We start from the raw sequence: 14,070 nt of genomic DNA on the forward strand, positions 1-14,070 counted from the left end.
ATGACATTTAAAAGGCAGCTAGCTAATGACCTGTCAGTATACTCTTGGCAAGATTAATATTGTCATTCGTTTATATTCACAAATTGTTAAGGGAATGGACACATTCTGAGAATAGCATATAATATTACAGACTATACAGAATCTGCTATGAGCCAATAAGTGATAAACTAGTTACTTGTGTTGATGCATGTACAACCACCCTTTCCCACACTGATACACGCAATTATAAAGTATATCGCTAAAAATTTGAAACTTGCTTTTGTGCAATTAACAAACAATGACTGTGTTAGAAATGTGCATGCATGGGTTACTGTATAAATTTAAATTTATCATTGAGAAAGTTTAAAGTTAGCTGATTTATTGAGTTGGTCTTTTCATTACAAGTGTATCAAATGTTGAATATCACTTCTTACCTGGAGAATATCAGGTCCCTGCATGCAAACTTGTAGTTTAGAGCTATTAAATATAAACAATTTTACATTTGTTGGAATCATGAGTGATAATTCACCACTAGTGGTATTGGTTAGTCCTTCACGTCATGCATTACTCTATGTTTAAAATTTATTTGATGTAATAATTTCAAATTTTAAAAGTCATAATCAGCAACAACCATAACATTGGCTAATATTTTGTTCTTTGAATGTATTTTTTGCAAGATAGAAAATGTCACCTTCATATATAAAATGTGAAATTGCATTATAAAATTTACTGGGAGAATCTTATCTAAACAATATATGCATTACCAATGTGGCCAAAGGCCCAAAGCAGTATCAAAACATCAGTAGCGTACATAAATATGGAATTGTATTGAAGTACAAGACATTACTGTTATTCGTGCATTAGCTGCTTTGCCAGTAATGACCAGGTTGTTTGTTACTATTTTGTTGTAAACATGAATGGTGCCTGGCTGAATGGTAATCATAGATCAAGCCAAATATGGCATTAACATTTCAATCATTTACTCTTTGTTTATGAAATGGATCAACCAATCATGCACATTTCAGCTGTATCTGTAGCACAAGATACAAGTCAAAAACTGTACGTTCATGGCCAGTTGACATATGCACACATTGTACATCCAATGATTAAATTGTTATGTCACTTGCCATAGGTGGATCTTCATACAGGACTATATTGACACCAGTGACTGGAATCATGCATTTGCATGTATTCAGAAGTACAGAAATCCAATGAGCAAATAGAAGACAACAGTCATAAATGCAATTTGCAGTTATGAACTGTACACTGTGAAGAAAGTGAAGTAAATAAATTTGTGCTAAAAGCGAGATACTCTAATAGAGCAGTCATTACTCGCATAGAACAGTCACAATTCTACTGTCATAAATTTTGCAAATTATAATAATACTACTTTATTTTGATTTAGTACACTTTACAGGTTTTATCTTAGACACTCTTATAAATTTTTATATGCTTTGCATGTATATACTTTGTTAGCTAATTGCTATCAAAATTCAAAAAGTGCTCCCAAATTCAAACCTATAGGAGGTTTAATTCTAATTTTTTTTTCAGAAGATATCCAACTAGAGTCTTATAATTAGAAAGCGAATGTCCTTCATTTATTCAGCTATATCAAACAAAGTTATGCAAATGAATATAGGTACACTAGAGTTTGTAAAATAGCACACATTGACATAAAATTCAGTACTCTGTGTATTCACTATAGATTTGCAAGCCCCTTGGTTTGTAAATAGCAATAAGTGCACAGGGTTCAGTTAGCCAGAGGAACACTTCACAATACTAACAGGAAGTAAAGCTACATCTTTGTGAAAAACTACATGTAGTGTGCACAAAAATAATTTAAACTATTGATTATGAAGTTATCATACCATTTAACAGCGGCATAGCTATCCCTGAAGGATTGGTTGGGTACCCTTGGCAAGCCCACCAGGAAAATTTTTGAAGTTAGACTCTCTAAAGTTAAAGATGAGAGCAATTTAAGCAGTTTATCATTCTAGTATTATACTAATACGTGTTTGACTGTTGTATTAAGATGATTGCTCTATTAGGGTGACTGCTCTATTAGGGTATTTTGATCTAGTGTGGCCAGTTTCTGGAAACTGTGTTGGTAGGGCACTGAAACTGATTGGTTGGACCTGTGCCCTACCAGTACCTACCTTGGCTACGCCACTGCCATTAAATAGATTGCTTAAAACTTAGACTACAACTGTACAGCTGTATGTGCCTCTAGACAAGACACTGAGAACCTTGAGTGTGTGGAATTATAGTTAATCACTTTTAGTAGTTGGAAAACTTCTTGTGAGTCCAGTAGTCCAGTTCAGTGAATGGATACACCCATTTTATGTAGTGATGATCATTACATACCTGGTATCATTTTGTGATGACTGTCACTACCTATAGTAATGAAATTCACATTCACTGCTATGTAGTGAGGGTCACTGCAAGAAAGTATGGGGAAAATCACTATACAAATGTAGTGAATGTCACTACTGAGTAGTTATTGTTGCAGAAATTAGTAACTGCTAAGTAATTTTTTTACAATGCAGGGGCATAGCCCAAAGGGAATTTCCAGCAGTATAATTCTGTTACCGGGTCTGGGGGATGCAGCCTGTGCCCAGCCACTGAGAGACTTTGAATATTTTAATGGTCCAGATTGCGACTGTAGTTCGCTTTATTTTCATGTAAAAATTTTTTTGATACCCACTTTTATTGCACAATGCTTGCTGTATAGCTAGTGGCAAAAAATTCATTCTTCCTCTCTTAATTCCAAAAGCACTTGAAACTGCTTCCTTGAGCAAGAATTTCACTCCCATTGCTCCAGCCACCCAGCCATTAAACTGGAAATAGCTACATATGTTGCATGTAAAACAGCCATCCATTGGCTGATTGCTGCCATCCCTGAATAAAATCTACTGCTACCCCAGCATTTTTAAAATAAGTATTGTTTTGCCATTTAAAAGGCTACAGCTATATTACACTTTAATACTTCTATAATATTTCTACAATGAATTGCATGCACTGATATAGGTACATAGTCATTCTGATATTTGGATGAAATGGCTGCTACTCCGGTATTTTATTCCATTTCACATTATTCCACTTCAGTAACTGAAATAACTTCTTATTGAATGGCTCATAAATAGGTATTAATTTCTTCCTGTCAGATACAGTCAACTTTCTGAATGACGGCTCATCCTCCAGTCTCCCTCCATAGTTGTGTAGAACTGATGTCACTTGTTGCATCTTGTGATCATCAAGAGGTCGCAGACCAACAAATTCCATCACTTCAGCCAAACTCTTCACTGAGTTTTCACGGAACTGTTCTGTGTTTAAGATGATTATGTTTTCAGCTGGAAAGTTACACAACCAATGGTGAAGGTGTACATAATATAAACCAGCATAGACCATATTTCTATCTGAAGGGTTATGACGTAAACAAGCTATCTCATTAGGATGGTTGCTAAGGTAATCCATGCCTCTTGAAGCAGCTACTTTCAAGTAAAACCTTTCAATTTGTTTATCTACTTCATCTGAAATATGTGATTGATTATTATAGTTTTTATGACTTGGTGACCGCACACTCAACCTGAAGCTAGACTGGAACCTCTCTAGAGGATCCCTAAGTAACACAACCACCTTAGTTGTCCTGCCACAATTACTGTATAATCTTAATGGTACAGGACAGTACAGTAAGTAGCCTACTGTTGATTCACCACTCAATTTATCAGTAGGAAATTCTGACACATAATCTTTCCAAGATATCCTATAGTAGTGGTTGTTGAAGTAAAATGTTTCTCCAGATGCAGCTCCATTATTCAACCGTATTCCACCAAAATCAGGGTGTTGGGATAAGTACTGATACATTGCTGTGGTCCCTCCTTTACGAGCTCCTATGATAAACACGTGAGGACAATTGTCATGTAATGGAGGAGCGTTCAACTGTGTAGAGTTCAACATCACTGATGATGGAGGACAACTGCTGTAATTGAAATCTAACTCACTGCCAATACGAGTAAGCCTTGGGACTGGCTGCATTGATGAAACTACTGTGTAGACATAGATATGCTGTTTATTGGAGGCGAGTATCATTGTGATGATGAAAACAGCAATGATCAGCAGTTGGACATTTCTTTGTTGTAGTGTTTTAGGTATCCTCATCTATATAGTAGAAGCAAAAACCATAATAGATATCTTGTAAACAATGTATTGTCTCTGTACATACAGTAAACTGCTTCAATGTAACCTTCACATGTTCGACCAACTCATTCTGTTAGATCAGAATAAATTTTTTCACTTGATATAAATCACATCCACTACTGATTTTGATGGATTAGCATAATGTTTATTGAATACCAAACAAAAGCTGCTTAAGTTAGCTACAAGCTTAGTTTTAAATATTGATATTTAATGACATCGTAAAGTTGTGAAATAGGGGCATTGCTAAAAAAAACAATAAGGGATTGCTGGGGTGGTAATGTAAGCCACAAATCCCACTCTACCTTTTGTTTAAATATTCTTTCAAAAAGTTCTCTTAATTCAAAATAAGAATTGCTGTTTACATTGGCTAGCACCTCAGCAATGTCTTCTTGCTTTGCTACTTTTATCTGTGATTGATATTTCCCCTCCAAAACCTCAATTGATATTGAATTAGCCATTGCATGGTTACCAAAAATGGCAAAGTAGGGGTTTGTAAGTTGTCAAATTTGGAACTTGCAAGGGTTGTAGCTAAATTCAGCAATAACTTTACAGTTAATAATTAGTTTTTTTTCCATTATTGGCAATAGCTAGATCCAAATTTCCAACCTATATAATAGCAGGAATCATACAAATTTCCAATATTAACAATTTGGAGAAAAGTTTCTATAATCTGATTTTCAAGTCTATAAGTTAATAAGCCCAATTTTTCCACATTTGGCAACATATTTGATCCCAACTTGGGAAAAGGAGTGAAATATTATTAATAATAGGTTTAAGAAAACTTGGAAAGATCTCATCTCGGCAAACAAAATTAAATAAAAAACACTTTTTGCCACTATTGGCAAAAATTAGGTTTATTAAAACCTGGTACTGAACATACCTGGACAATATGACCTTAACACTCTGGAACAGTGGGCCGCTGATTAGAAAATGTCGATCAACTTACAAAATATGAATTTCTAAGAATTACTAACAAAAAAATCCCAATTATAATATCCCTGCAAAGTAAAGCAATAAAGGATGCCACTTGCACATATTTTAAGTGTGACTATCGATAAAAGCTTATCCTGGTCAGAGCACATCAAACAAATTGCTTAAAAGGCCAATAATGCAACATAACTTGAGTGAGTGTCCCCTCCAAATCAAAAGCGACTGTTACAAAGCTCTTGTTAAACCTATTTTTAGAATATGCAGCCACAGCATTACCAAGTTTAGATGGACATAAGGTTATGATAAAAAAAAGAATAAAGAATGTATTATATACAGACATATGGGAATGCAAAAATTTAAGGCAACATAGTGCAGCAGTGAAAAGACTGCTGCTGTTAGGTAACGTCAAAAGTAATCAGCCATCTATTACTATAAGATTTAGCATCAGAAAACCAGAAAAATATTGGTGTTTTCACCTGGCAATTTCAGTATTTTATAATATTGCATTTTCTAAAACATTTGTATTTTAAATGCAATATTATAAAATACTGAAATTGCCAGAACACCAATATTTCCTGGTTTTCTGATGCTAAATCTTGTAGTAATAGATGGCTGATAACGTTTGACATTACCTAACGGCAGCAGTCTTTTCACTACTTCACTATATTGCCTTAAATTTGCATTCCCATTATGTCTGTAATATGTTCTTTTTTCATCATAACTTTATGTCTATCCAAAGTACAGACAAAGGTCTGGTCACCCCACAAGGGCATATTTATGGGGGGCTTCCTGGCCGGGGTTCTGGAAACTCCTGAAATTTGGTAATTTTTTAACTTGCAAGAGTTGTAGTAACTTTTGAAATAACTTCACAGTTATTAGTTTTTTTCCCATTATTGGCAATAGCTATAGGTCCAAATTGGCAACCCAAATTTAGAATCATATAAATTTCAATTTTTCTATAAATCGATTTTTAAGTCTATAAATTAATAAGTTTCTATAAAAAACTGATTTTTAAGTCTATAAGCCTATAAGCCATTTCCTATAAGCCACTTCAATTGGAGAATTTGGATATATGCGTATTTGTACTTTTGGGCTTGCAGCAAGAACACAAGGTTATATAATTTCAACTTTGGCAGCACAAAGTGAAACAACACAGAGTAAATGGAAACAGGGCAGGGCAGTAGAGTGAATAGACTATATTAATATAGCTACAACAATGTAATAGGTAACTTACATTGATCCTTCAAAGTGGAACAAGTTTATGCAATGAATAATGACCTCTGTAAAGATTGAGGTACTCTAATAGAGCAGTCAGAGGTATTCTAATAGAACAGTGAAAACTACTCTAATAGAATAATTTATAACGGAAAATGGGTAGTAAATTAATCCCTCAAAATTTAAAGAATAATAATTTAGCTAATTCTTGACTTTTTCATTTCAATTGGATGTGTGCGTATTTGGAAACTAGCCATAAACTAAGGACTTAAGGGAACAAAATTGAAATAATTTTAAAGCATTTTTTGATGATCAAAATTTGCCAGCAGCTGCGAGTTCCAGACCCCAGCCCTCATAACTCACTGCCACATCTGGGAACTAAGGCCTGGATACGACTCTGCCGCACACAAAGATACATTGATGCCATTGGAAATGTTCAATAACAAGCAGTGAAGTTTGTAAATAATGATGTGGCAGTGTCACTGAAATGCTATCTAACCTTAATTGGTCCACCCTAAGAAAGCTACAATGTTATTTAAAATTATATCTCACCTGGATGATATTTATGCTGATATATAAGTTTCTTATTCCTAACCCTATCATCCATCATACCAGAGGCCACACCAAAAGATTTCTAACCCCGACGATCAGAATTGACTCATATAAATTTTCTTTCCTCTGCAATCAAGATTTGGAATTACTTACCCCAACACATGATTGATCTAACAGAGATTGACCAATTCAAGCACAGCCTAGCTAGACTAGCAACTGTTTAATAATTTATCGGTGTAAAGTATTAATATAATTATATAAGTAAGATTCTTTCTTCTGTTTTGTAATTGAATTGTAGTAATTGTACTTCCTGTGCATTATACTCTTTTTGAGATCTGCACCGCAACAATACTATGGTTTTTAGACACAGCTTTTTAGCAGCGCGTCTCCCCTTTAGAGGGGAACCCTACTAAACAGTACAACCATACTGTTTGATATAACATTATTATCATGGAAATATACATGGAGAAAATCTCCTTTGCAGTAGTCTTCTTACTCTGTTCAGCATCAACTACAGCATTAAAAACAAGAAAACACTTACACAATGGATATTGAATTTTAAAAATCATCATAACTCAAAATTTTTCTGCCAGCCTGCCTGACTACAGTTGCAAAGCTGGAGGTCAAACGAAGCAGCGTGTGGCCACCATTTTACACCACAGCTACGAACTCACCGGTGGGATGCTCCTTTTGTAGTTTTGATGAATGTCTGCCTTTTGTGCTTTGTCATTCCTTTTATCTTCAATTATACGTTTGTCTTTTTTTTCATGCCCGGAAACCATACCAAGGGGTTGATTTTCCATATCAACACTTTCCTTGAATGAATGTATTTAGACACCACAAAACTATTTGAGGCACTTAATGGACTGTAATATCAGGGAAAGCTCCACTTTAATATCTCTTAATATAATATCCCATATCTCTTAATGGACTGTAATATCACGCTAAGCTCCACTTTTAAACAACTGCCACATTACATAATTATATATGTACCACTTTCACACCTCAAATCAAAGGAAAGCCAGTGCATATATATCACATATTGCACTGACTAAAAATGTTAACGAGATATACGCACTGCTACCAGTGCATACCAGTCCAGTGTTATAGTTATAACACGGTTACGAGGGATATGACAAAAATATATGCACGAGCGCCCGCAGGGCGCGAGTGCATATATTTTTGTCATATCCCGAGTATCCGGGTTATAACTGTTATGTACTACTTTCATTGTCATGTCTACTGCTCCCGGTAGTAATACAGTCGTAAATAAAACATTGATTGTTAAAGACAACGTTGGATTGTTACCTGAAGATGAACTAGCAAGCCATTATTGTTTACAAGTGCCTGGCTGGTGTCCCTGTGTTAACTGCCGCGACTTTTCACCACCAAGCGTTTCTCTGCTGGCTAAAGACAATGCTAAAGACGATTTGTGCGACATGAATCGTGAGTCATACCGCCTGATTACTGCGCCTGATGTTGAAGCGAAAGGCAAGTGCTACAACTAGTGCTGTGAACACTGTTGGAGAATGTACAAAGGCTGCTAAGCAGCAAGCCCAGGAAGTCCAAGCGCGTGATACACCCCGATACGCACTCGCTGCCTTGGATCACCCCAAGGACCAACCAGGCAAGAGGTTTCAATTTGACTGCCACAGCGATGATTTACAGATGACCAGTCATTTAGTGAAAATGGTAGTGGCACAGAATTGGTGGCATATGGTTCTTCTACCACAGCTGTAAGTCATAGAAGTTCATTGATTAGCCAAGATCAGTTTGTTACAAAGCAACACTTGCCACCCCCTGCTCCAACATTTATCTTTAACAGTTGCAACTTTTCAAGCTGTCCAATATCTTTTTCTGGTTCATATCAAGACAGTACAGATGACATTGATGAGCTTTTAAAAGACATATCAGTTGATCAGCTGTTTGACCCATAAAGGACGTTATAGAGACAGTGAGAGACTCTCTATATGATTATATCTATGTGATTATATACAAAGTTTAAATGTACAATTATTGCTTAATAATCAATCAAAATATTTCAAAGTCTAATACAACTATAATTGCCATAGAAACAGGCCTCTTATAAGTATCACCTCCTGGGTTGAACAAGTTGCATAATGTTGTTTACTGGACTTTATGGAATGTAAATGTTGAGAGTTTGTTGACTGTTGAGACCTGCACATGGAATGCTGTGGGACACCACAAAGTGTGGTATATCAGTTATATACTACAGTTTGCTGTGGTATATCATTTATATACAACAGTCTGAGCCTTTGATCTGAGGTGTGAAAGTGGTACATATCTTGTTAAGGCAGTGCATATATCTCATTACACACTGCCTTAACAAGATATACGCACTGCCACCAGTGTATATATCTCGTTAACTTGAGACATTGCACACCTAATAGGAGTGCACATTATATCCAGAAATAATCAGATTTCTTTTGATGTTACACTATTATCCTCTTCTCTTATATAGGGAATCACGCAAGCTGTGATTGTGGGATTGAATTTTGCCAAAAATCTGTGATTGTGGGATTCAATTTAATACATCAACAGTAGTTTGTATTTTACTTTTGTAAATGCAGTAATTAAAGAAACATAATAAACACTAGTCTCTTAAAATTACTATTTTAGCAAAGTAAAATCAAACTACTGTTTGATGCATTAAAATTGAATCCCACAATCATAGCTTGTTTAACAAAATTCAATCCCACAATCACAGCTTACTTGGTTCCCTCGAAGGGCATAACAACTAAAGATTTTGCCAATTAGGTAAGTCTGCATGCTAAAGTAGACCATATTAGTTATACCACGGGCAATCATTCTTTGCCTGTATGCTCTCGGGCCTGCGGCCCTCGGGCATGTGTGTATATATCAGGTAAAGCACTCGTGCCCGTGGTATAACTATTACATATATATATATAGAAACAGCTTCACAAAATTTATTATGATCTGTGGAGAAAGAGCTCCTATCATGTATGTCAGTTTTGTTTGCTCATGGAGTCTCTTACCTGTGATCAAATCCCTAGTGACTGGCTCACTGCCAATGTAACACTTGTCTAAGAAAACAGTGCTTGAGCTGACTACCACTCCAACTATCACCGTCTAACATCCTCCATGTCCATTTAGGTAACATATGCACCAAGGCATTTAAAATACTAAATTTTTAAGCACAACCTTCACAAGTGCTGGGACATCCAATTTTTGGAATACTCATCCCTGATATGGGATGGGTACATCTGTGAAGCACCAATCAGAACTATGCATACAATCAATGGCACTAGCAATCACTAATTCAATGAAAAAAAAATATTAATCTAAAATTGAAGTAGATTCCATCAACAAAAAGTGTGGGAAATCCCTATACTTTGTCATTACTTCTACAATGCCAAGAAGGGATTTCCCAAATTGCTACAATGCCAAGCTGAATTTCCCTCTATAGTTACCAGCATATCTTGTTTCACTACTGCTACAATGCCAAGTAACTAGCCAGGGGATTTTCCTTCACATGCAGCTACCATCAAGAATTCATAATATTCACCTCTACCCAGCTGCTTCTGTACTGATGATAGAGAACTGTTGATTAGTGATGATCAGGGGTGGATACAGGGGTGGGGGAGGGAGGTCAAAGGAAGGCTCCTCCAAAAATTTTTAGTATGCTTAAATGAAGATACTCTAATAGAGCTGTCACTCTGATAAGTAGTCACAGTATTAGAGCAGTGTGTAGTGAGCTATGTAAGGGTTTTATGTACTTTATCAGCGATAAATGCATAGTTGATGAGGTGGGGAACTATAGCTGGCTGTGACCCTTTTTTTTTTAGTCTCACCGTTACCAAACTGCTGACCAGCTATACAATGTAGTGCTTCAGTTCATTTTGACCCCCCCCTTTCCATGATCTACCCCTGGCGGCTAGGTGTATAAGGTGCATTTGTTCTAAGAGAAGTCTGAGGTGTTACCACTTATAGCAATGCTTTTGCTGAATGTACTTTAGTGCTACCATCATCTCTTGTTTCAGTACTTTTTATCCCTGGAAGCCTTTTGAGTTTATATATACGTATATTAGTAGTATTAATTTCAGGAAAAAGGCACAGCCTGTGAATCCTGCTTAATTACATACATGCAAATCAATCATTATAAAAATAATGATAATCAGTCCAATGTTTATCTAAGAGATTCTTGAATGAAGTTAATGAATCAGCATTAACAATGTAATCAGGTAAACTATTCCACTCATTAATTACCCTGTTCGAAAATGTGTAAGCCCTTGCAAACTTGTTAAAACTCTCCTTATATAATTTGAAATTGTGACCTCTTGTAGGTGTGTAAGTAGTTGGGGAGAAGAAAAATGAAGCATCAACATTAAGTAGACTATGTAATATCTGATACACTAAAATCATGTCTCCTTGCTTCCTTCTATAGTGCAAGGATGGTAATCTGAGGTGTGATAAGCGCTCAGCATAGGGCAATTCCCTCAAAGAAGGTACAAGTCTGGTGGCTCTCTTCTGTACTTTTTCTAACATTTTCTGATCTGTGATATAATGCGGCCCCCAAACAGAATTTGCATATTTTTAAAGAGGACAAACAAGAGTCTTATATAAAATTGGTAAGGAGTCAACATCAAGGTGTTCAAAGCACTTACTAAACAATTGGCTTTAGTAGCTAGTCTCGTCCTCGCAGATCCATTCTCCGGGGTGGCGCTTATCGATTAGAGATTATAAGCGCCCCCTCCGAAAGGGTCTGGTGAAATTCCCATGCCATTTTTGTCCAAGAAATCGCCAACTCTGGTGAGTGATAATTGGTGTTTAATAATGCACCTATCAATGCAATCCCCGACTACCACTAATACGGGCTGAGGTGGGGATTTGCAAAACTGAAAATTACAATTCCCCACCTACTGGGGACGACTGGGAAATACTGGCAATGCAAACCCCGACCAAGTCTCGACCTGCAAACCCCGGGAATACTGGGGCTAGGAGGGGATTTGTATGGTCGTTGGCGTTGGTCTAGTGATGAGTTAGTTCGAGTGGATTCTAGTATGAACGTAATAGCTAGCTGGCACCTCTGAGTGAATTTCTTTAGTGAATAGCTACACAGTAAAAACAAACTAGTGAACGTCACTACTAAATGTAGTGAACGTCACTACTAATGTCTGCCACAATACTCACTATTTTTGTGTAGTGACGTTCACTACTAATTTTGTAGTGAACGTCACTACATTGACCACCAAGTAGTGAGGTTCACTGCAAAAAGTAGTGAGTATTGTGGCAGAGCAATTCACTACTAAATTTTTACAGTGTACAAATAGTCACTATGTCGGGGAAATTTAGCCATCAATTCCCACACCATCCCCGACCTTGCCCCACCTTCAGCCCGTATTAGTGGTAGTCGGGCATTGGTGCATAACTACACAAGAGGTGACGATTTGAGGTAGCTAAGCTTTGCTTTTATAAAGTCTGTACTGCGCAGCCATAAAATGATAAATACTGTTTAATCATCACCTTTTGTAAAAATCATGTGTAAATATTAAACACCAATTATCACTCGCCAGAGTTGGCGATTTCTCGGACAAAAATGGTATGGAAATTTCACCAGACCCTTTCGGAGGAGGCGCTTATAATCTCTAATCGATAAGTGCCACGGAGAATGGGTCTGCGAGGACGAGACTATTTAGTAGCTACAGCTGCAGCATGTTGGTGAAATTTGAGGTTTTGGTCAACCATAACTCCCAAATCTTTCTCAGCAGTAGTGCTACAGAGGGGTTTGCCATTAATAAAGTAACTGTGAGATGTACCACTCAATTTTACTAGTTGCATCTCACTCAGAGTCAGTGGCGGAGGAAGTAGTTGATATGAGGGGGGGGGGGGGGGGGGGCTGACCAGAGGCGGAAATGGACTGAGGCACTACATTGTCTCTGACTTCGTAAGGTGAGACCAAAAAAAAAAAAAGGTCACAGCCAGCTAGCTACCCACTTCACCAGCTACGCATTTATAGCTAATAAACCATATAAAAATCCTTATAGCTCACTATAGCTACACACTGCTCTAAGGCCACTCCAAATAAATTCTCTGTTTCCCGTCCACCGCCCGCATCTGGTTACTGTCAGTTCTAAATATTCCATTATTCCGTATTCTTCTATTATTTTCCGGTTATTCTTGCATACTGACAGGCTTAGTAAAGCTCACGTGTCAGCAGTGCTATCAAGTCAGCACAAACTTCACGTTTGTGTTATTTTGCAATTAAAAAGGAAGAAACAAGCTTAAGCATGCTTTTATGCAGCTTTTTATATGGTTGTGCCAGGCAAATATTGGGAAAAGCTGCCATTCTTATAATGAAGTAATGGAAATGGACCGCCCGCCCGCATGCAAATATGCTTGAGTCCAGGACGGGAAACAGAGAATTTGTTTGGAATGGCCTAATACTGAAACTGCTTTATTAGAGTGACTGCTCTATTAGAGTATCTCGATCTTTATCACGGTTTTTAGCCCCACTCCAAGAAGGATAATTTCGGCGTGATATCATTTTGAGGGGGGGGCTGAACTTTTCCGCCGCCTATGCTCAGATTTTCGAAACAATTAAGCCGTTTGTAGGCATTTTCCCGCTTTCTTTTTTTTTTTGTTAGAGCAGCTACGTGTGGCTGTGACTGCTATATTAGAGTACCCCGATCTCGCCACTCGCAAGCCACTCGTTATGGCAGCTACACAGTAGATCAAGCAAGCTAGCGTGGCACAGCTTTCCTACGGAGCTTTTGTTGTCGTGGCGTGTTCTGATCACTTAAAGGGGCGTAATATGATGTAAATGTAACTATAGTGCTACAATCTCTATAGCTAGTCTATGTCAATATAGTCCTAATTCACAATCGTAGTAGTTACCTTGTATACAATTCCTTTTAGTAGTTTACTCCCTCTTAGCTATACGTAGATTTTTACCATCCACTTTCATAGTACAGGTGTCACTATCATTTTCGTTGGCAACTGAAACTACACACCAGAATTTCCGTCAAGAAGTGGCTTCAGTGAAAACATACATGAACACTTTTGCGACTTCCTATAGATCTGTGCAATCAACTAGATCTTATCATCATTTACACTTCTCAATACCATTTATAAACACTAATCCGTATAAATTTAGTTGAATGGAATCACTTACCCCTGTCGAGAATTGACTAACTGTTATTGTTTGTAATGTATTAT

At 37.0% G+C, this 14,070-nt stretch overlaps 1 protein-coding gene across 1 annotated transcript; it reads right to left on the reverse strand.

Moving 5' to 3' along the window:
* Positions 1–2,910: 2,910 nt before the first annotated feature.
* LOC136251690 (heparan sulfate glucosamine 3-O-sulfotransferase 1-like) lies at positions 2,911–13,870 on the reverse strand. Its single transcript, XM_066044135.1, has 2 exons — positions 13,750–13,870; positions 2,911–4,137 (listed from the first exon to the last, which is right to left on the reverse strand). The coding sequence occupies exon 2, from the start codon at positions 4,135–4,137 to the stop codon at positions 3,043–3,045; it is 1,095 nt and encodes a 364-aa protein (XP_065900207.1). The 5' UTR covers positions 13,750–13,870; the 3' UTR covers positions 2,911–3,042.
* Positions 13,871–14,070: the final 200 nt, after the last annotated feature.

This window comes from Dysidea avara, chromosome 3 (genome assembly GCF_963678975.1).
Source record: "Dysidea avara chromosome 3, odDysAvar1.4, whole genome shotgun sequence".
In the NCBI taxonomy this organism is placed as follows: domain Eukaryota; kingdom Metazoa; phylum Porifera; class Demospongiae; order Dictyoceratida; family Dysideidae; genus Dysidea; species Dysidea avara.

What these genes read in the sequence shown, in the direction of transcription:
- LOC136251690 (XM_066044135.1), bottom strand. Translation starts at nt 4,137, where the DNA reads ATGAGGATACCTAAAACACTACAACAAAGAAATGTCCAACTGCTGATC.